The 20897-nt window shown below is 35.5% G+C and overlaps 1 protein-coding gene across 15 annotated transcripts in view; it reads right to left on the bottom strand.

Annotated features, from left to right (window-relative positions):
- Positions 1 to 20670, bottom strand: part of RBM39 (RNA binding motif protein 39) — a 43330-nt gene extending 22660 nt beyond the window's left edge. For 3 of the 15 annotated variants that reach the window (XR_014025738.1, XM_081322243.1, XM_081322242.1), the window contains exons 1-12: positions 20388 to 20669; positions 16139 to 16201; positions 14369 to 14418; positions 6211 to 6405; positions 5918 to 5983; positions 5781 to 5834; positions 4545 to 4662; positions 3322 to 3474; positions 2355 to 2492; positions 1327 to 1392; positions 374 to 578; positions 45 to 122 (exon numbers count right to left, since the gene is read on the bottom strand). Coding sequence is in view for 13 of the 15 variants with exons in the window: in XM_081322243.1 (XP_081178369.1) it covers positions 45 to 122; positions 374 to 578; positions 1327 to 1392; positions 2355 to 2492; positions 3322 to 3474; positions 4545 to 4662; positions 5781 to 5834; positions 5918 to 5983; positions 6211 to 6405; positions 14369 to 14418; positions 16139 to 16189 (1174 nt within the window). In the remaining 2 variants the exon portion in view is untranslated. Of the gene's footprint in view, positions 1 to 44; positions 123 to 373; positions 579 to 1326; positions 1393 to 2354; positions 2493 to 3321; positions 3475 to 4544; positions 4663 to 5780; positions 5835 to 5917; positions 5984 to 6210; positions 6406 to 6748; positions 7431 to 14364; positions 14419 to 15843; positions 15917 to 16138; positions 16202 to 16881; positions 17003 to 17914; positions 18033 to 20387 lie in introns of those variants that run through there. The other 12 variants (XR_014025737.1, XM_081322236.1, XM_081322239.1 and 9 more) reach the window with 11 other exon arrangements.
- Between the last annotated feature and the right edge of the window lie 227 nt (positions 20671 to 20897).

Raw genomic sequence — 20897 nt, 5'->3', positions numbered from 1 at the left:
CGAGTTTGACATATCTGACATAATAATTTAAAAATTAATTTTACCTGCTACAGCACTAAATGCTAATGAGCCACTCATTTGCAGTGCTTGCTGGGCAGCTGGAGGAATCTGTAAACCAGTACCTGGAATAAAAAAACATTTAATCTATTTTTGGATCTACTTTTAACTAGGACCTGCATTTTATAAAATTCTGAGAATAAATGTGACTGTGTTTAAATCCACTAAGAAAATCATATTAATAAACTATTTCATTGAAATACTGAAAAATGTGATACAATGTCAGATACTGAAAGAAGCAAGGATAAAATGCAAACTCATGAACTATTAGGGTTAGGGTTAAAAAGAAGCATATTGTACACATTAATTCACTTACCTTCAGCAAGCCTTGCCATCAACTGAAGACGACCAGTTGTTCCCAAATCGATTCCAGTCCTTTCCAATTCATCACTGTCCAAAAATGAACTGGCACTGGAAGCATCTGTACGTTCAGTCACGTGTCCTACTTTCATTGGCCTACCTGCCAGTTCAAATCCATTTAATTGTTCCAAGGCCTTTTTAGCACATTCTGAGTCTGAAAACTGAAATAAATATATAATTATCATTTGAAGCAATTGCTGCAGCACATTATCTGCATTCAATTTAGATACAAAACTAATAGAGATGGCCTAAACAACACACGAGTATAAAATGGGTGAAAACAGACAAAAACATTTATGTCTGTTCATGCATTTATTACATGTAGTCTTTGCTTGACCACAGCTGGGACTAAACAATGAGATTGTTAAGCGAGACATTACATTACTGTGGCTTTTGATTTCACTGCCGGCTTCTCCATTAATTCTGTGTGCTGGATACCAGCTGTAAAGTGTGCAAATGGTGATCATGATCATGGGGATGCTGCAATAGTTAAGTGCAAGGAATATTCATAAAATTTATTTTTCTGTGCCATCTTGATTTTCAACAGTAGCTAAATAGGATAGTCATTAAGTGAGGACTTCTTATACTAACATTTTTATGCTGTCATATTTCTAAAAGTTCACAGCAGCACGCAGAATTTTTTTTAAAAAAACAACATGGGAGAGATCGTGTAGAATATCCCAGATTAATCTCAATATCATCAATTAAAACAAATTGATGGGTGACAAGAAAGATTTCTGTTCAAGAACATATGCTGCCATTTAAAACATAATGGGCTACACACATATTATGCAATATGAAAGCTACTTATATGCATTGAAATTATTTTCTAGTTATCACTGATAATAGATGCACTATCATGGTAACCAAGTGTCTCCCAGCCCATATATGTTAACTATATAAACTTACAGTAATAAATCCATATCCTTTGGACCTCCCAGTTTCACTGTCCATCATTAGCTGAATGCTTTCAATCTGAAAAAGATAAAAATTAATGTAGGATGAAAGTTAAACAGGGAAAATATGTGCTACCTCCTTCAATATTGCTTTTTATTTTCTAGGAACAGTAAAAGATGGAGAAACTATTTATTTGGAGCCATTTTAGCTATAGCAGGGGTCCCCAACCCCATTATATTAATTACATTAATTGTACAAATACCCAATTCAGTATGCCAATTTTGACCAATAAAACCTAAATCAAACGTTATAAAATTACTTCAATTTACCAGCTTATAAGATCAATTTTTAAAGATCTCAATTTAAAGTTTCAGAAAGTCACCTTTTAAACCTACATGTACAGTATAACTCCAGATTTAATAAGGAAATGTTAATTTTTTAATTTGCACTTATTAAACTTAGACCTATTACTATTTCAGCTTTATATCTCTGAGTTGTTCTGATGTTAAAATTCTATTAATTATATAAAATCAAATTTACAATGTGTTGTTTGGGACTGTTTTGAAGATGTTTCGGAAAGTGCAGCTGATACAGAGTATAGCAGTCTGATTACTAATTGTGGTGACCCAGTACTGTAGGAAAACACCAGCACTGTGGTTGCTTAACTGACCAAATGGGCTTCTGGGCCTAACCTCAAGTACCTGTAATCACTTATAAAAGCCTACATAGTTACTAGGCTATATTCCTTTCCATCTTCCTGTTCAGTTCAAACAATAAGGGAAGATAGGTTCTCTATGTTAGAGGTTAACGGTACTTGGACCACAAGAAAAGTCCATGATTTATAAACATCCCTCTCGCATGGAACATTTGCTTCCCTACTCTCCTATTGTATTTCAACTTTGGGCTCAGACTGTCTTGGCTCTATAATGAGTTTGTATTACATTAAAAATTATGATATTATAAGAGGATTTTTAAGCACACAGATACTTGTTTGTGTTGAATATTAAAGCACAGAAATATTGAACTGAAAAAAATCTTACCCGGCCAAATGGTTCAAAGATTCCACGAAGCATATCTTCAGTTATATTGAAATGTAACGAGCCTACATAGAGTCTCATGGGGCCTGCACTTCCCTTTTGTAAATTATTAGCCATTGCTGCTGCTCTGTTTTTCTCTGCCTAAAAAAATTATATACACAGGAAATACTAGAGATTACTATATACTATGTTTTACTACCATAAAACATTCTTAAGTATATGCAAAATCCAAATCTTTCTCAGTTATATAAACTAGAGAATAAAAACATTTATATTTGAAAGCTATCTGAGAACTAACACAGCTTTTATTTTTCTTTTAAAATTTGGTTCTATTTTCTGCTAAAAATTTTGTCATATAAACAGTCTTTTATTATTTGTTTGGCACCAAAAGTTAAAGAAAAATCATGAAATCTAACTGGAAAGGATTATGTCTTTCATATTGAGAAGTTGGCAGGGTACTGCAAAACTAAACTCACTTTCAGGATAATCCAAAGTTCCTAGAATTTTCCAGCAACCTTTGACACCTTACTTCCACCAAATTAAAAAAAATGTTACTGATCTTTTCATGTTGTCTTCAAAATAAGCCAGGTCCTTGTCTCTTCTAAAGAGACTGGAAACCACTGGTCCTTTCACAATCTTATTTCTCACATAAGCCAGATCTATTGGGTATAATCAGCCAAGGTGGAAAAAGATTAAGAGTATCCGTGATGCAGTAAAAGATCTCCACCAATTTGCATGTATGATGTAATCTAGGATCTGACAAACTATTCCTATCAGTCATAACAGGCAGCTATGGTTTCAATTAAGATTTTGAATAATCATGAAAATAATACTACTATTTTTAATAATGTTGACTATGGATATAGAAACAACACACTAAGCAATATGGTCAACATCTGAGGAATCATTTAGTCTTATCAAATCATGTCTTATCTATTAGCACTAAAAAAATAATTCAAGTCAAACTTACCTGAGATGCTTGTACAATAATTGGCACTCCCAAAACTCGCTGTCCAGTTAATCCAATGGCTAAAGGAACTGAGCTGACATCAACAAATTCTACATAAGCAATTCCTTTTGAACGCCTTGAATTTCTATCTGATATCATGCGTACATCACGGACCTAGAAAAAAAGTGTTGTTTTATACAGTGAAAGCTTTAATGGATTTGTTATGTATATACAACTATACATAAAGTCAAACTACCTGAAATTTTCATATCTGATACAGAATTACTTAGTTTTCTGAGATTTTAACAAGAGATTCCATCCAGATGACTTATATATTTTGCATTATATATGCACAGCAGGGAGCTTCCAAGAACACACTATACTGTATGCATAAAATGGAAGAACCATGTCCACATAGTAAAAAGTAATATTGTAACAGTTACATTATACAAGCTAGTTTATATATAAACTATTTATTTTATATATAAAATAAATATTTTGATACATAGTTTCTCAAGAGGCTGGCATTGGATCCCACTGTTCTGGACAACTTTCACCCAGGCTCCCACTGTCTATTTTTAGGGATTCAGACCCAGATATGGGACAGGAGCTTTTGGATGACCTTTGGCAAGAGCAATATGGGGGCAATGCATCCATTCTAGTTCTTCTTGACCCTCAGCTACCCTTTGACCCTTCGATACCATCAACCATGGCACCCTTTTGTCAGGCACAAAAGATCAAGACCAAAAATGAAGTTCCAATTAAACTGATTTATTGCTAATGATGCCCATGCACAGGAATCTACGATTAGCACTGTCTTGGTACTAGATAAAGGCCAACAGAATTCAGGGAAAGGTGAAGGGTTGTGGCTACACACAGACTTTAGGGTGATTCTACTTTCACTCTGCCACCAGTTTCTGCCATTCCTTCTCCTACACATAGATGTAGGATGCAGTTCTGGGGATGGTTGGTGGTTCAAAGACTCTTCTGCTGGCTTGATAATCTCCTGATCTTTGAATTTTTAACCCAATTTATATTCACTTGCATGTTTTAACCCGTTTTAACTGTTTTAAACTATGCTTTCATTCATGTATTAATATGGCTTTATTATGCTGTTGTAAAGTGCCCAGAGTCACTTAGATGAGATGGGTGATGTAGATATTAATAAATAAAATAATCAAATAAATTAATCAGAACAATCCAGAAGGTATTAAAAGAAGTGTCAAAAATTCTCCATATCACACCTTTCCTACAGTAGAGAAAAATTCTTCTAGGTCTCTTGGCCTAATTCTTGCAGCAAGCTGCATACAGAATACTGTTCGAGCATCCCTTTCCTCTGGAGTAAGATTATCAATAGGCTCTCTGAAAAAAAGAAATTATTATTGATATTATTATCAATATAAACACATTTAAACAAGATAGCTTGACCAGACTTAGTTTTTATATTAAGGTCACCTATATTCAAATGCAGATAAAGATTCATTAAAATCCTTTTATAAGATGGGGGGAAAGTACCCTGTGTTTCAAAAGCACAAGATCTACCGTCCTCCTTTCAGAATCAGGATCATTTCAGTCTTCACTTTTTTTTCCTGAGCAATATATAAATTCTGTCCCAAGGTTTGCATAACTATCTCCCTTGTATTTTCACATGGACTATACTGCAAATGAAGTGAAAAGGACAGAGCTTTCCCAGACATCTTCCTATTTTAGCTTCACTTGAATGCTTTTAACTCTTGCACTGGAATATGGTTATAGCCAATGCTAAGCTCTCATGCCTTCTCTGTTGCAGGACCTGCCTCTGGAATAGCATTTTCATGAAGGTTTGACTTGCCCTGATCCTGCCATCTTAAGACTCTGAAGCCCTAGCTTTCCCCAGGTACTAGTTTATGGAACTATGTGCTCTCTGTGGGAAATGTATTAACATGCTGGTTGATTAGCTCTTTTTGCTTTTATTGTATTGGATATGCTTTAAACTTATATGCTGTTCAGTTGATATGAATGACCTATAAATTTAATAAATATTTAACATGCAAAATATGCATATAAAATGACAAATACAAGCATGGGACAAGGAACTGGATCTAACAAGAAATTTTGGCTCTCTTTAACCCTATGCCTAAAGTGATGTTTGCAGTTTCAGTGGATATATATTTTAAGTATAGGCAACTCACCTATTTACAGCATTATAAAAATACTTTTAACTTGAATGTATTTTAATAAATCTCCCATTCTCAGAAAGTGTTTTCTAAACTGCTTTTCCAAAATGTTCACATATCTGCAAATTAGCAATGCCAGTCTAGAAGAATCCCACTGCCAATTATCTCTACACTCACATTAAGTCTGATTTCCAGCAGTCTTTATAAATTTCGAAAGCAGCTAATTACAAAGACTTTTTAATGACATATCAGTGTAGAATGCAAATGTGTAGGACATTCAATATGCTATGGAAATTTAACATTAAACAAGATTCAAATCCCTACCTTACAGGACTCTTGTCTTTTCTGAAAGGACTTTTGCTCCTAGATCGACGTCTGCTGTAAAAAAAAACACGGAATTATGAAGGGAATAAACATCAATATAAACCATTAAATCCCTCATTAAAGAAAGAAAACAAAACCTTATTTTCATGCTGTGTGGCAAGCCAATTTTTCCTCTCATGGCACTATTGAACTTGGGACCAGAACTAGGATTGAAGAAAAAAGTAGTATTATATACAGCCATTATCATTCTGTTTGACATTTATCATTAAGATATATATTATTAGTATCATAACCATTAAACTGAATGATTGCAAAACTATCACACTGATATAAATATATTACAACTGAATTTTCTAAAATACTCAAGCTAAAAGTTTTACTATTTACCTACAGTTAAAGAAACCTAAAACAATAGTTTCACACAACGTACTAGGGACTTCTGTAACGGCCTCTGAATCGACGTTCTCTGCTTCTTGAACGGCTGCGTCTCCGTTCTTTACTTCTACTGCGCTTTCTTTCTCGACTCTTGCTTTTCTTTCTTTCACGTTCACGGCTTCGTTTGCGGTCCTTGCTTCGGCTTCTCTTCCTATCATGACTACGACTTCTGCTCTTGCTTTTTTTCCTCCTGAATAGGACAGATTTAAAAAATCAGTTATGTTTTCGAAGAGGAAAAAACATTAACATTAGGCCATATGAAGTAAGATTAGGTGGCCTGAAAAATATTTGTCAATTTTAAATAAATATTACATATTTTAATGAAAATAACAACAATCAATTATACAACTACCTGTAAATCTCACAATTAAGAAACATATTTTAAGGTCAAAAGCAAAGCCATTTAGGTGAAAAACATATTTCATACCAAGTGAATATATTGCTGCTTTAATCTTTACAATTCTATTTCCTTACTAGAAGGTTTTCTCAGTCACAAAAGACAAGTTTTAAAAATTACAAATAATTATACCTACCAAGCTCCTTTCTAGGAAATTCAGCTTCATAACTGTGTCTGCATTGTTCATTTAATGACACTGGTTTTTCACTCTACTGCCTGTGTATTGTTAGATATGTTCCAAATGGCCACTGGAGCCATTGGCTTGGATCCAAAGGAGCCCTTCCACTAGAGGAAAGCCTCTTCCACACACAGAAGGGCTGTTTCCAACCTAGCAGAAGAGCATTACGTGAGAAATGTGAACCAAAATTGAGGTATAATTTATATAAATTACTTTAGACCTCCTCATAGCCCACAAATCCATTATAGCTTAGCTTCCATATTCAGTGTCCTCACATTAGAAATACCTCCCCATATATTTTGCTTTAATGGACTGGGAATTTTTTTCCACAAAGAGTTAATCAAACACTACCAATGTTTCTTTGGCTCATAATTATCTAGATCCAAATCAGGTTTTTGAACTCCCACTGTTAAGTATGTTATATAAATGCAGTGTTCTTATTAGCAACATTTTACTAACAAATATTGGTTAATCATTTAACCTCCAAATACTGCTAAATTTGACTTTATGAATACAAACATCAATATGAAAGCAAATTGTATGTTTTATAAACACCTCAATGGAAAGGAGAGAGACACCAGTGGAAAAGCTTGTGGCTGCTCCATCACTGGAGGCTTTTAAGAGGAGACTGGACAGCCACTTGTCTGGAATGGTATAGAGCAGGGGTAGGCAACCTTAGCTCTTTTATGACTCGTGGATTTCAACTCCCAGAATTCCTGAGCCAGGAATTCTGGGAGTTGAAGTCCATGAGTCATAAAAGAGCCAAGGTTGCCTACCCCTGGTATAGGGTCTCCTAGAACAGGGCTTTTTAACCAGTGGTATGGGTACCACCTGTGGTACATTGGCACGTGGCAGGCGGTACACGACCATCCTAGAAAAGTGGTAGCGGAGGAGGGGAAGGAGCTGAACCGGTGGCAGCACCGCACAAGCCTGAGCGAGATATAGCTGGAGCTGCAGGGCTCCTGGAGCTCCTGCAGGCTCCAGCTGGAGCTCGGCACTGATCCTGGCGCTTCCGCTTTTTTTTTTTTTTGGTCATCAAGTTTTGACACCTTGCTAGGCGACTGGTGGTACTCAGATATTGCCATATCCTAAAAGTGGTACAATGGGTGAAAAGGTTGAAAGGCCCTGGACTAGAAGACCTCTAAGGTCTCTCCCAACAGTTATGCTGTTATTTTGCTAAAACTGAATTTATTTTTTTACGTAATTCCTACAAGTCTGACCAAGACGCAAAACAACAGCACAATTCTAAGATCTAGAAATATTGTTCCTATAATCTAAATATTCCATTTTCAGTAGTAGAAAAAAGCTCCCAGTGAACACAAAGTACATTTCCAATTCCAATACACACAGCAGGTAAGATTTAAAAAAAACAATTAATAGAACCATGATACAAGCTCAACCACACACCTGGAATCCAAGGGTCAATAACAAAGCTGGTTTTCAAGGTTTTATAAACACTCAGCCAAATCAGGGCAACTCTGGGACAGGGGTTGGCAATTAATTTTCCCCAAGAGTCCACATGAGAAATTTGGATTGTTGTGGAGCGCCAAACCAATAGGCTGAACTTAATTCTGCTGCAGGCACTCACATGTTGACAGAGGAGGGAGCGCAGAGCCTTGCCTCATCTTGACTGCTGCTCTGACAAATATCGAGTTCTTTCTCTTACCAGCTGACTAAAGGAGCACACTTGGCTTTTTTTCCTGCCTTCTGCGACATGAGTGTTTACACTTATTTTCTAACTTCCAACTGATGCAGCTGTAAAGGGCAGTCAAAGGGCTGGTTGTGGCCCAGGAGCCATAAAATGCCCAGGTCTGTTCTGAGGAAATCTTGTTCTACAGGGTATGGCTTTGTTTCTGGATTTCGCCAGATAACACTTCCTAATGAACTGGACCCAAAGCATCTCTCTCCTGTGAGATCTAACAGAAAAGAAAATACAACAGGGAAGAGCCACTCCTGCATATAACCCAGCTGCAAGCCTTTATAGGTAACTACTACAACCTTCAATTGAAGCCAGAAGCATATTGGCAATTAATGCAGCTTGCAGAGCACATGCTGAATAAGGACCTTTAATTGTCCAGACTGCCTTATTTTGCATCAGATGAACCATGGGTGTCAAACTCGAACGTGTCACGTGACATATCATGATGTGTTGTTTTTTTGCCTTTGCAGAGCAGGGTGGGCATGGCTTGAGCGTCACACATCCGACCCACGGGCCGCCGTTTTGACACCCCAGAGCTGAACCTTCCAAATGCAGCCCCTTGCAGTGGTCCAATTTGGAGGTGACCAAGACGTGAGGGACTGTGAGTAGAGCCTCCTGGCTGAGGAGTGGAACGGACACCAAAACCAAGAGCCACTCTATCTTCCTAAGTCTGAGGTGAAACCTTTATTTCCCCAATCCAGATCAAATATGGTTTGACCAAATAAACTAAGTATTCTGTTCTAAGTCAAACAATTTAGAGCAAAAGTGCTAACAAAAAATAGCACTTCATTTTATTTTAGTACTTTAAAATGTTTATATAAGTAGCCATCGACTTACAACAGTTTATTTAGTGACTATTCAGTTACAATGGCTCTGAAAAAAGTGACTTATAACCATTTTTTACACTTATGACCGTTGCAGTATCTCCATGGTCACGTGACTAAAATTTATGATGGTTGAAGTGTCCTGAGGTCATGTGATCATCTTTTGTAACTTTCTGACAAGCAAAGTCGATGGGGAAAACAGATTCACTTAACTGTGTTACTAACTTAACTGCAATGATTCACTTAACAATTGTAGCTAAAAAGGGCATAAAATGGGACAAAACTCACTTAACAAATGTCTCACTTAACAACATAAATTTTAGGCTCAATTATGGTCATAAGTCAAAGACTACCTGTACTAAATTTCTAAACAATAGTTTAAGTCAATTTCTTCAATATTGACATATACTGTACATAATCTAGTGTGCTAAACATTTCACAAGATTTATTACACCTAAATTATTTAACCCCATGAAAAAGCTTCTACACAAGACATGGGGAACCCAAGTCTCTGAAGCTCCCTGTGACTAATTAACATTGTGAAAGAAATATATCACAGTTTAAAAATAAAAATCATGTAAACACTGTGCAAGATCCCAGATGACTACATGTTGTAATGGGATAATAGCTACTCTGTGGTCCTCAACTCTTTTTAAAAATGATATAGTTCAAACTTTGGGGATTATATTTGGAATTCTGAGATTACATTTTATAAGCACTTTCATACTGCAGTTGCCATAGAATGTGTATTCAATCACAAACCCATATAATAAAAGATGATAAAGCACCAACTTGTATTAATCTATTACTTCATGTTGTCTATGCAGGACCCATAAGCACTCTTTAGTCCTCGACTTACAACCATAATCAGTACTGGAACTTCCATCGCTAACCAATGCAGTCATTAAGTGCATTATGCCCAAATTTACCTGTTGCCATTTCATCCCATGGTGCAGGAAAAGCATTGTCTTGTATTACAAAACTTTTACAGAAAGTGGCTCATTCATCCCTTTCCCTTTGACACTGCCATTTTACAAGAAAAACTAATTCTTTAATTTTGTGTTGCTTAGCCTAATATAAAACCAATCAGTTTTGGGTTTTTTGCAGTACAAAGCCTTGATCCAAATACCTGTGTTTGACTTCCAGCAAGTGAAATAATTATAAAGGAGAAGCCAAGCAAAACTAATATCCTGCCAGATAACAACAAAAAAAATCTTTTAAGTTATGTAGCCAGCAAATTCTCAACCAAAGATTCTGGGTCTTTTATACAATTTATAACATGTATATTCATTGCTTAAACAGAAAGTTTCTATAGGAATATTTTCCCAATGAGGAATTTAAACCAGGATGATACAAACAAGGTTTTAATTTATTGTTTTCATAACTGGTCCTAGGAAAACTGAAGCTTGCTGAAACAACTTCATGACTATATGAAAGTATATATATATATTGGTAAAAGCTTACAAAAACGCTCCCTAGTCTTCTGAGGCCAATGAGCAAACGTGATTTTGATGTTCAGAAATGGCTGCTACAATAGGTGTGACTTGTCACAAACCACAACCTTTATCAGGAAAGCAAACTTTTTTGCTTCCTACCATTCTCTCTAGTTCTTTGCAAATACTGCCAACTCTTATTTTTTTTTCTTTTTTGGGTAGGTAGGGCAAAGCATTGATTGCAGCTACAATTCCTTTTCATTTTTAGAAAGCATGTGGAGACTACTTAGTATTCGAGGTCGGCTTGGAAACCAAAATATTTTGGAGGATGATGCTTTATAGCATGCCAACTTCCTTCCTCACTCCATTTTCTAGGAGCAGTCTCACACATTCTGGCAACACTTGTCTTCAATTTAGTTTTCAGAATTAAAAAAAATCACTACTTTAATTATTGCCTACAATATAGCCATTTCCTATTTCCTATAATATAGGTATTTTAAAGGTCTGATTAAATGATATACAGAAACTACTGCTAAATACCAAAAATATTTAAAAAGAACAGATAATTTAGTGAATATACCTTCAAAGCCTACGAATACACACTATGTAAGTTATAGATAACTTTTGCTTCATGTAAATACATGTTCTGTCTTACCACATTAAAAACAGCTCACGAGACAATTCAATATAAAACATTTAAAACAAAATTTTCTTTAAGACGATTTAAAATATGGGGAAGAAAGTTGGGATAAAGTTTTAATGACCACTTTACAGATTGGAAATATACTACATAATTGCTGAAACTGGAATTGATATTGTTTATCCCTTGAATGGAAAACTTAAAAGGGAGTTCCTGAGAACAAAATAAACAACTAAAACAATTATTTTACTTAATTGATTTTCAAAAACCAACAGAAAAAACTCCTTATGTTTATAAAGTAAATCAAACATGACAGGTTTTTTTAACACCAAACGCAAAGAACAAAAGGCCTTAAGCAAGCAAACACGTTATAAAACCTCTATCTTTAAACTATTGTAAAAATAGTATAAGGTAACATTTAACTTCAGCTCAGTACTGTTATGATCTAATTATACAACTAATGGAACAGAAATATCAATAGTTTATAGCAGGGGTGTCAAACTCAATTTCATTGAGGGCCACATCAGCATTGTGGTTGCCCTCAGGGGGCCGGGTGGGCGTGGCCAGGGTGGGCGTGGCCTACTGGGTGGGCATGGCTAGAGTGTGTATGGCCTACTGGGTGGGCGTGGCCAGCTCTACATCGTTGGCATCAAGGGTGCCTATGGGGGCCTGGGCAGGAGTGGGACAGATCTGAGGGTCTCTGGCAGGAGGAGGGTCTCTGGGCCAGGGCCAAGACAGTGGGGGCCGTTCCCTCACTGTTTCCAGGATGGCTTCGCGGGCCACATGAAACCACTTCGCGGGCCGCATCTGGCCCCCGGGCCTTGTGTTTGACATGCCTGGTTTATAGTATATTAATTTCAACCCTCTTTTGATTTTTCCAAATGAAAAGAAAAAACTTTCCTCCATTCAAAATAAGCAGCAAAGTCACATAAAATCTTCCTGCCAAGATATTTTATAGAGGAATTTTAACTAATCAGTGCTGGTAGAAAAACTGCAAAGAAATACAAGTAGTCCTCGCCTTACAATCATTCAATGGCCATTTGAAATTACAACCTCACTGAAAAAAGTGACTTATAACCAGTTTTCACACATACCACCGTTGAAGCATCTCCATGGTCACGTGATCAAAATTTGGATGCTTGGCAACTGGTTCATATTTATGATGGTTGCAGTGTCCCAGGGACTTGTGATCACCTTTTGCAACTTTCTAACTAAAGTCAATGGGGAAGTGAAATTTACTTAACTGTGTTACCAATTTTAGCAACTGTAGTGATTCACCTAACAACTGTGGCAAGTAAAGTTGTAAAATGGGGCAAACTCAGTAACTGTCTTATCAATAGAAATTCTGGACTCGATTGGGGTCATAAGTTGAGAACTACCTGTACAGCCCAATTATGGTTAGACTTTCTTCTGGCTGGGGAATTCTGGGAGTTGAAGTCCACCTACTAAGCTGCCAAGCTCAAGAAACACTGATTTTGACAGAGGAAAATATATACACAAATCTGCACACGTTCCCCCATTTCAAATAAAATTATAAATTATAGGAATAGGAAATGCTATCATCCACTAGAAAAGACAGTAAAACTAAATAATGTTGGCTGCTCTTTAGATTTAGGCAGATTTCACATGACTAAGTCAAATCAGGGCCTTTTATTAGTTACTCTTTTAGGTGTAATTCAAGCAATGTGCTTTTGTTCTATTCTAAATAAATTTGCAACATAAAAGGAATAAATTCAAACAATTACAGAGGTCAAAGTCTGCAATGGCATTGCCAAATCTATTTTACAATTTATCACCGTTAATTGTATTTTGTTTTCACATATAGAATAAACTTAATTTAAAGCACAAGGTATAAGAACCTGGGATCACATTGGAATACTCTACAAATATTGTGTAGCAGTAGTTAGATTTTTAGCAGTATTTCACCATTACTACAATTACTTTTTCTCTGCCACAAAGCTACTTATCTTTCTGAGCTGACTTTCCCAATGTACATGTTGAACAGCTAAAAATGCATGAGCAATCTAGCTTAACTGCCAAGCTCCAAATAAAAAAACTATGTTTAACAAAAAAAACCTCTAACGAAGATAGGCAAGATATTGGTATTTGAGTTAATGCTTTCAACATTATGAAATAATTAATGTCCCATTTAAACTAATTTATGTATATTTCTCAAAGTGAAGCTTTCCAAAAGAGTAGCTAAAGTGGCCTGCAATAGGAATAAAACAATTAAATGATATTTTGAAGAGTAAAAAACTCTATTATATTCTGAACTTCTACAATTAGAACAACTTACTTTAGCTGGAGATTCACCTACAAAAATTTAGTAAATTGCTTCCCTTCATCTTTAAAGCACAGATTTTTAAAAAAAAAAATGAAGCAACATTTATTCCAATATGGTTATATGGCCTGCAAGAAACATATACAATTGAAGGAGCCTAAGGAAAGAGTAAGGGAGTTACTCTACTATGAAAGTCAGAAGACCATCATAATTTCAAGTTAAAAGTAATTAATATAATCCCATTACCTCAATAAACATTACTAGAAAAGCTCAATTTTCTAAATGGACATTCAGTTGGTGAACTTTATATGCAAGCGCAAAATGTGAATTTGGACTTTTTCAGACAATATTCATATCTACATAATTTTGTAATCATTTAAACTATGTAAAATGTACATATAAATATGTTTGAGTTAAAGAGACAATCATTCCCCTTCAATTAGTTTATGAAATTGAGATGATGTGGTATGTTTTCTACCCTGAAAAGGTGGTCTTTTGTTTTGGAGAGAAAGGGGGACAAATGCTGGGGGAAGAATTATGTGAAGATATTCAAATGTATACAAAACCATTTTCTATTTTTTGTACTATTTTAACCAATCTAAAAAGTGCATTACAAAAACTGAAGAAGGGAGGTTAAGTATCCAAATTATAAATCTAAAATGTGAATGCATTATTAAGCAAAAGAGCCAGCAAATACTTACTTCTTACTTCGCTCTTCATGTCCATTGGCACTGCTCAATTTGTTCTCATCCTAAGCAGGGTTGATAGAAGAACATCATGAGGACGAAGTGGAAACATTTCAAGTGGTCAAAGGGTAATGGGGGCAGGGATAAGAAAATACAAAACAAAAATTTAATACTAAATTTTATATTCAGTGTGGGATGCTACTAATTAAGGTAGACTTTTTAACCACTTTGCTGTTTACATTTAAGTCATACAACTATAAATAGAAAATTTACTATTTAAAAAGAATTTAAATTGTAGAAACTTTCTTACAATGAAATAAAGCCATCCTGCAGTTTCCAGCACTGAAGTGGTTAAAGGATAAAATATAACAAGAAATACCAAGTTTAAAAGCACATTCATATACTATAATCCCTTTTGACCAATACCAAGGCTATATTTCTGCCTAAGCCCCAAGTGACCAAGCTAGCAGCCAGCCACTATCGATTTCCTGTGACCGATGCCATTCCTGAGATCTTCGCCCATTTTCGTTGGAGGGTTGGGACTGTAAGAGCTTGATGCCACCTCTGTCACACATCTCGCCCTGAAGCAAACAGGGATTCACACTGCTTTAGTAATGTCGACTCCCAAGTCATTCATCAAAAATCCAACCAGTCCAGCCTAAATATTTCCTATTTCCAAACCTGTTTACATGGAAAATATCCATGTTAAACTAGCATACAATATACTTAACATTACAATTTATATTCATTTCAAAATTTTACATAAGTACTAATTACATAAAACTAAAACACGAACATTTAAAAGGTTACAACACTTTTCCAAATCTCATATCGAAGAGCTGCACTAAATGTACTCCAAAATCAACTAACAGTTGCTGTTATGTTTATTGTAGTTATCACACCAGTTACACCATGAGTTCAACTGCACATTAAGTTTTAAATGCATATGTATATATAAATTTGTGAAGCCAGTGCTACTGCATGCATAATTTCATAGTTTTATGAAGATCTGGTGAAATCTAAATATACTTGCTCCCTGTTTAGTTCTGAAGCTAGGTACTCAGTACTCAGAAGCGCAGAAAAGGTACATTAAAGATTTCTAAGAAATTACTAGGTAAGAGTACTTTGTCACAATGAACGTAGTTCGAAATATCTTTCGTATCTACTATTATGTGAACTATTCAGGGATCCAAGAATTTTGGAAACAACTTTCACATAACACTTTGATTACCGTCTGGTATTTCTAAAAGATTAATAACCCATCCTTTAAAAAAAAAGCTGTAACTCCTCTTCCATTAATAAGGATTTGCTTGTCATGAACTTAGGGAAAAAGTTATTCTTGGAACCCTGCTGTTTGCCCAAACCTTTGCATTCACCTTGTTGGTCTATCAAAATTGAGGTGGTAGTTTTTAGGAGTGTTTTTGTTTTTGTTTGTTTGTTTGTTTTACCTAGGGGGACCACGGTACAGCGATACGTCACTCAATTACTACCTTATGATTGACAGTTCACACTGGAATCAAAGGTGAATTCATGGGAGTAGAGGTGAGATATCGTTAGGCAAGTCTACAAAGAGAGATAGATGGGCATTTATTCATCACGCTGAAATGAAACTACTGCACAATATAATTACATTAACAGCATTCAGTTACTGGTAAGATACACGTAATGCATGTCCAATAAGATAAATCATGAGGACTCCAGGGATGTTAGTTTATAGTTCAGCAGTAGTTTCATGAATAATGCTAAATGAATATTGCTAAAGAATTTGCTAGCATATCTTCTCACCTTCTTAAAGGGGGCTTCAAGCATTGCTTCAATATCAATATCATCAGCCATTTTTCAGGACACCTAGAAAAAAATAATAAGATCCTTTAGTCAAGAATCTACTTCTGTATTTGTGATCAGTTTATGATTTTGTGGTACCACATTTGCAAAGGATGTTGCTCTAGAAATATACACTAAGTACAGCTAAACTGAACTTATCCATGTGTTTAGTACTTCTTTTTCAAAGAATAAGTCAGTTCTTATCTTAGAAGTACTTCATAAATATGTACTCTACACAAATACTTTTTTAATGAAATGAATTTTTGAATTTAAGGAACCACAAGGTTAGAAAAAAGAATCTAAAAGTAGATTAAGAAAATAGTTTATTCAATATGATTACCAATTTATTAAAAAACCACATCGCATTATCTTAATCCACTATTGAATTTCTCAATGTAGATTTCACAAAATCATTGCTACATGTAGCAATGCAGTGGATACAGATCCTAAACAACCTGTGAAAAATCCCTGTACTGGAAGTAGATAATGATTTTTAAAGTCTGATCAAGTTACTATCTTTAACCACTGGGATTTGTGAAACTGTGCTCCTAATGGTAGTATATGTTCTTCTAAGTAAAGAAAATGGAATGTTCATTACTTTTGGTGAAGTCTAAATGGTTCCTTACTTCAAGAGTCTATTCATCTAAAATACTTCCTTAAAATTTATTTCAAATGTAACTCATGTTGTTCTATTATTGCCTTACCTCCAAGATGTGGGAGAAACATCCCTATGATGGAAAAAAGCTCATTAGAGCTTCAGTTTGGAAGTTCCTCATGAATTAGATGATTTCCTATCCCCCGAAATCTGCCATGAATCATTGACTCCTTGGGTCAAAAATTCGAAACAGATTAGTCAAGCTATTTAATAATCTCTTACATGGAATTAGCTAGAATAGATTCTCAGATGCAAACTGGGCAACACCATAGTGGCAAATGTAAGCTGCCAAGCTTGTCATAACAATTATGACCAAGTACTTAGTGAAATGGGAAAGATTACAAGTGGCAATTACGGTACATAAGATGAAACCAGAAGAAATTTCCAAATACAATGTGCATATTATCTTTTACTACTACATTTTAAGAAAATAGTGTAAAGATAGAATATGTGATGCAATGCATGCTCAGATAGAATATGTGATGCAATGCATGCTCATTACTGAATTCAGGAAATATGAAAAGGACATCTGCCTTCCATTACAGCAACAATTATGTTTCTATTCAGATCTCCTATATACCATACCATTTCAAACTCCTGTAACACCTTCTGTAACAATTAGTAAAAATGGCTGCAATAATTTTTCTGCTTTTTCAAAAAGTAAAAATGCATATGACAATTATTCCAAAGTGATTATAAAATCTGTAGTTTGCTAAGTTATTTGGATGCAAAGCGAGTCACATATTTAAAGAAATGTGGGGACACAAAATGCATTCATTGACATCTCCCAAGAAAATACATGTTTGAGTAAACAAATATATATTTTTCATAAGACTGTATGGCTATTGTGAGACCCATAAAAAGGCACACCAAGCCTTCTTACATTTGAAAATTCATAACTGCTTTGGACCCAAATAGCTGCACATTGCTATAAATTTGCCATTTAAGTCCAGAGAATTTCTCAGGAAAACTTTCAGTAAATGTAGACTCCAATGTAATGAAAGAAATATTAAAGCTGCCTCAATCAATTTCTGTGTCATGATACTCAATTTATAGAACTACTGTGCTCATATATTATCTACCTCTGAAACAAATATCTACCAGAAGATATAACTGCTACTGCTATGTAGAAAGCAGTATCTTCAAAAATCCTGTATTTAAGTATCATCATCCAGAATGTCCCATTAAACATTCACAGCCCTATAGGAAGAGAAAAGAAGCAGTACTATGTAGAAAACATTTCTAAGAATGTCACAGAAATAAAATTAGGGATACACTTTCAAATTATGTCCAAAAATTGATTACATCTGTAGCAAATAACTTCACATTGGTATATTTTTAAAATGATAGTAACAATAAATATAACTACACAAATCAATAAGTTGCAACACAACTTATTAAGAATCCAAAGGTCAAAAACCTGTTGGAAAACTAAACCTAGCAAATACGCCAGCTCATGGTATTTGGATGAAAATATAACTATTTGTAGAAAAATATTGCTTAAGTTTTAATATATATATGTAGCAAATTGTGATCTTTTCATGCTACATTTTAGATTAAAATAAAGTACACCTGCATTTTAAAATATTTTCAACATTGTACTAAGTAATATGGGTAATAAACAGCATGGGATAGGGAAATGTGACTTTAAATAAATGCTACAGAGTTTGACATTGGACAATTTAGCAAACTTATATTAAGGGAAACATATCCTCAAACAAAACAGTATTGGAAGATCTGCAATTTTATATATAGAAAGAATTCACTAAATGCTCCCCCCAAGTATCCGCTAAAGATTTATTCTATTTTTCTTTGCTTGAACATATAAAAGTTCTATAAGGTAATCTGATTAACAGACATTATGAATTACACTTTTAGAGATGTTGAAATAGGCCTACACTACATTACAGTATAAATACTGCCCTATATTACAGAGCAGCTCAAAGATAAATTTAAAAATTTCTCAAGCATTTACGAGAAATATCAGTTATTCATGGAAATATGGGAAGGGGACTGTTAAAAATGCTGGCTTTCAGCATAGTAAAAACAGCACAGCAGGAAAAATATAGCAGTTTAAGACAGCATTAAATAATATGCTCATACAGAATAGTATACGGTAATTTATCCAGTACCATCACCCAAGGTTTTTTTTTAACAAAATGAGTTATAAATAATTTGAACAATAGAATGCATAAGTTTTGAATGCAAGTTTTATAAATTGAATACTTTTGTTTTTGTAGATTTAAAATAATCTAGTCCAGAGTAATAATTCAAATATTCCAGACTATATAACTAAAATTACCCAAGTAAAATTAAAATATATATTTAGTCTCTTAATAAGAATGTCATAGTATTCACTTAAAAGCTTGCTTTCCTAGGTTAAAATATAAATTATGACTTGTATGTTGTTACTGACTGCAGTTTTTGTACTAGATATACACACACATACATATACATACAGAGCACAGATATTTATTTTCCATCTATTAAAAAGATATAGTCATCTGACCACCTAAATCCTAGTTTTGCTTCTTGGCAATCTGGGCATTTAGTATAGAACCTAAATAGTCAATTAAAATAAAACCATATAGATAATGCATTTTCAGAAACAATATCCAGTTCAACAGATCATAATCCACTGTAAGACATAGCACAGCAGTCTACAATTCACACAAGTTCAGGTGTAATTCTCTAAAGAGACCCTGCCCCACACCCAGGATGCAACAAAACCACTTTTGAAACTTTTCTGCATTTCAAAATTAGTTTGTGACTTAACATGAGAGTTAACTACAAATTAAGATCAGATTTTTAAGCAACATCGGGGGTTCTTTTACTAAAAACTGTCTAGTTACATGAAATAGTTTCAAATTGTCAAGCAAAAAATGCGTGCATTTACTTAAAACTATCTACAAACACACATTTTGGGGGAACAAACCACGTGTTCGGACTTCACTTGTGCAGATATATGGAAAGTTCGTTTTGCCCTCCCACCTGAACATCTTCGGCCCAATAACTATTCAAAAAAAAATACCACAGTAATAAACAGACTTTCTACTCTCCTTGCAGTAGTTATTACGATGACTCTTTACTAAGCGCCCTTATTCTCTCAGGTCATCAGCCTTTCGTTAATACACAACAGCACACACTGCGAAGTTTTAAGGCCCTTCCCGCGAGAATATCTAAAGCAATAAAGAAATAGTTAGGAATCTTGTGGCGAAATATATGCCGATCATAATCATGAGACTGAGGAAGAGCGCTACTCCACGAAACCTTCCGCGCGAAAATAAACACAATTTCCAAAACTAAATCATATCATTCGACTTCCCTCGTTTTCTCCCGCCACCCCCGGGCACCACGCAGAGGCCTGCACCACCCCACAGGAACTGGGATTTCCAGTCCGACTAACCAGACTAGAATTAAAATCGAAGACAAAAAGAAATGGGCCCGCCACCGGGAAGGTCCAACGCAGACGCCCTTAAGCCTTGCAGAACCCACGCGATCACTTCCCCAGAATAGTTCATAAAAGAGAGCCGTCGAAAATATGAAAGCTATTACCTGCGCTGCCGGCCTCTCGTTTCTGGCCCAGGTGTTTATGAGGCGGAGGGATACTGCCACGGCCGTCGTTTGCTTTCCTGGGTCTGGATACGCGTGAGGTGAGGGGCGCTGGCCCTTAAACAAAAAAATTATCTCAGCAACAGCAGCAGGCCAAAAGCTAGACTAAGAATGATCTCGAAAAATTAGTACGAGCGAAGCCAAGGAAGCTTCGCAACAAGAACACACAAACTCCGCTTTAGCAAAGGCGACTGCTCCCTGAAATGGCGCCCGCCGCGTCTGAGAGGCTTGTAGGAGGATCTGTGTTGCCGCTACGGGGATGCCCAGACCTTGCTGCACGGGCTCTCGCGAGATTTCCATACAAATCGATTGTGCGTACTACGAAATTCTCGCGAAGAATGCGTGTCTCGCGAGAAAGGTGTTAGAAGAAAGCAATTCAACAGCTCGCAAGAGCAGTAGGTCGTTTATCAAACGGCATCCGAAAGCGATATATTTCCCATGCGTGGTCAAGAA

The sequence above is a fragment of the Vipera berus genome, assembly GCF_964194415.1.
Source record: "Vipera berus genome assembly, chromosome: 3".
Lineage (NCBI taxonomy): Eukaryota > Metazoa > Chordata > Lepidosauria > Squamata > Viperidae > Vipera > Vipera berus.
Note: the sequence above shows the minus strand (reverse complement) of the source record. Positions and strands in the feature narration are given on the sequence as shown.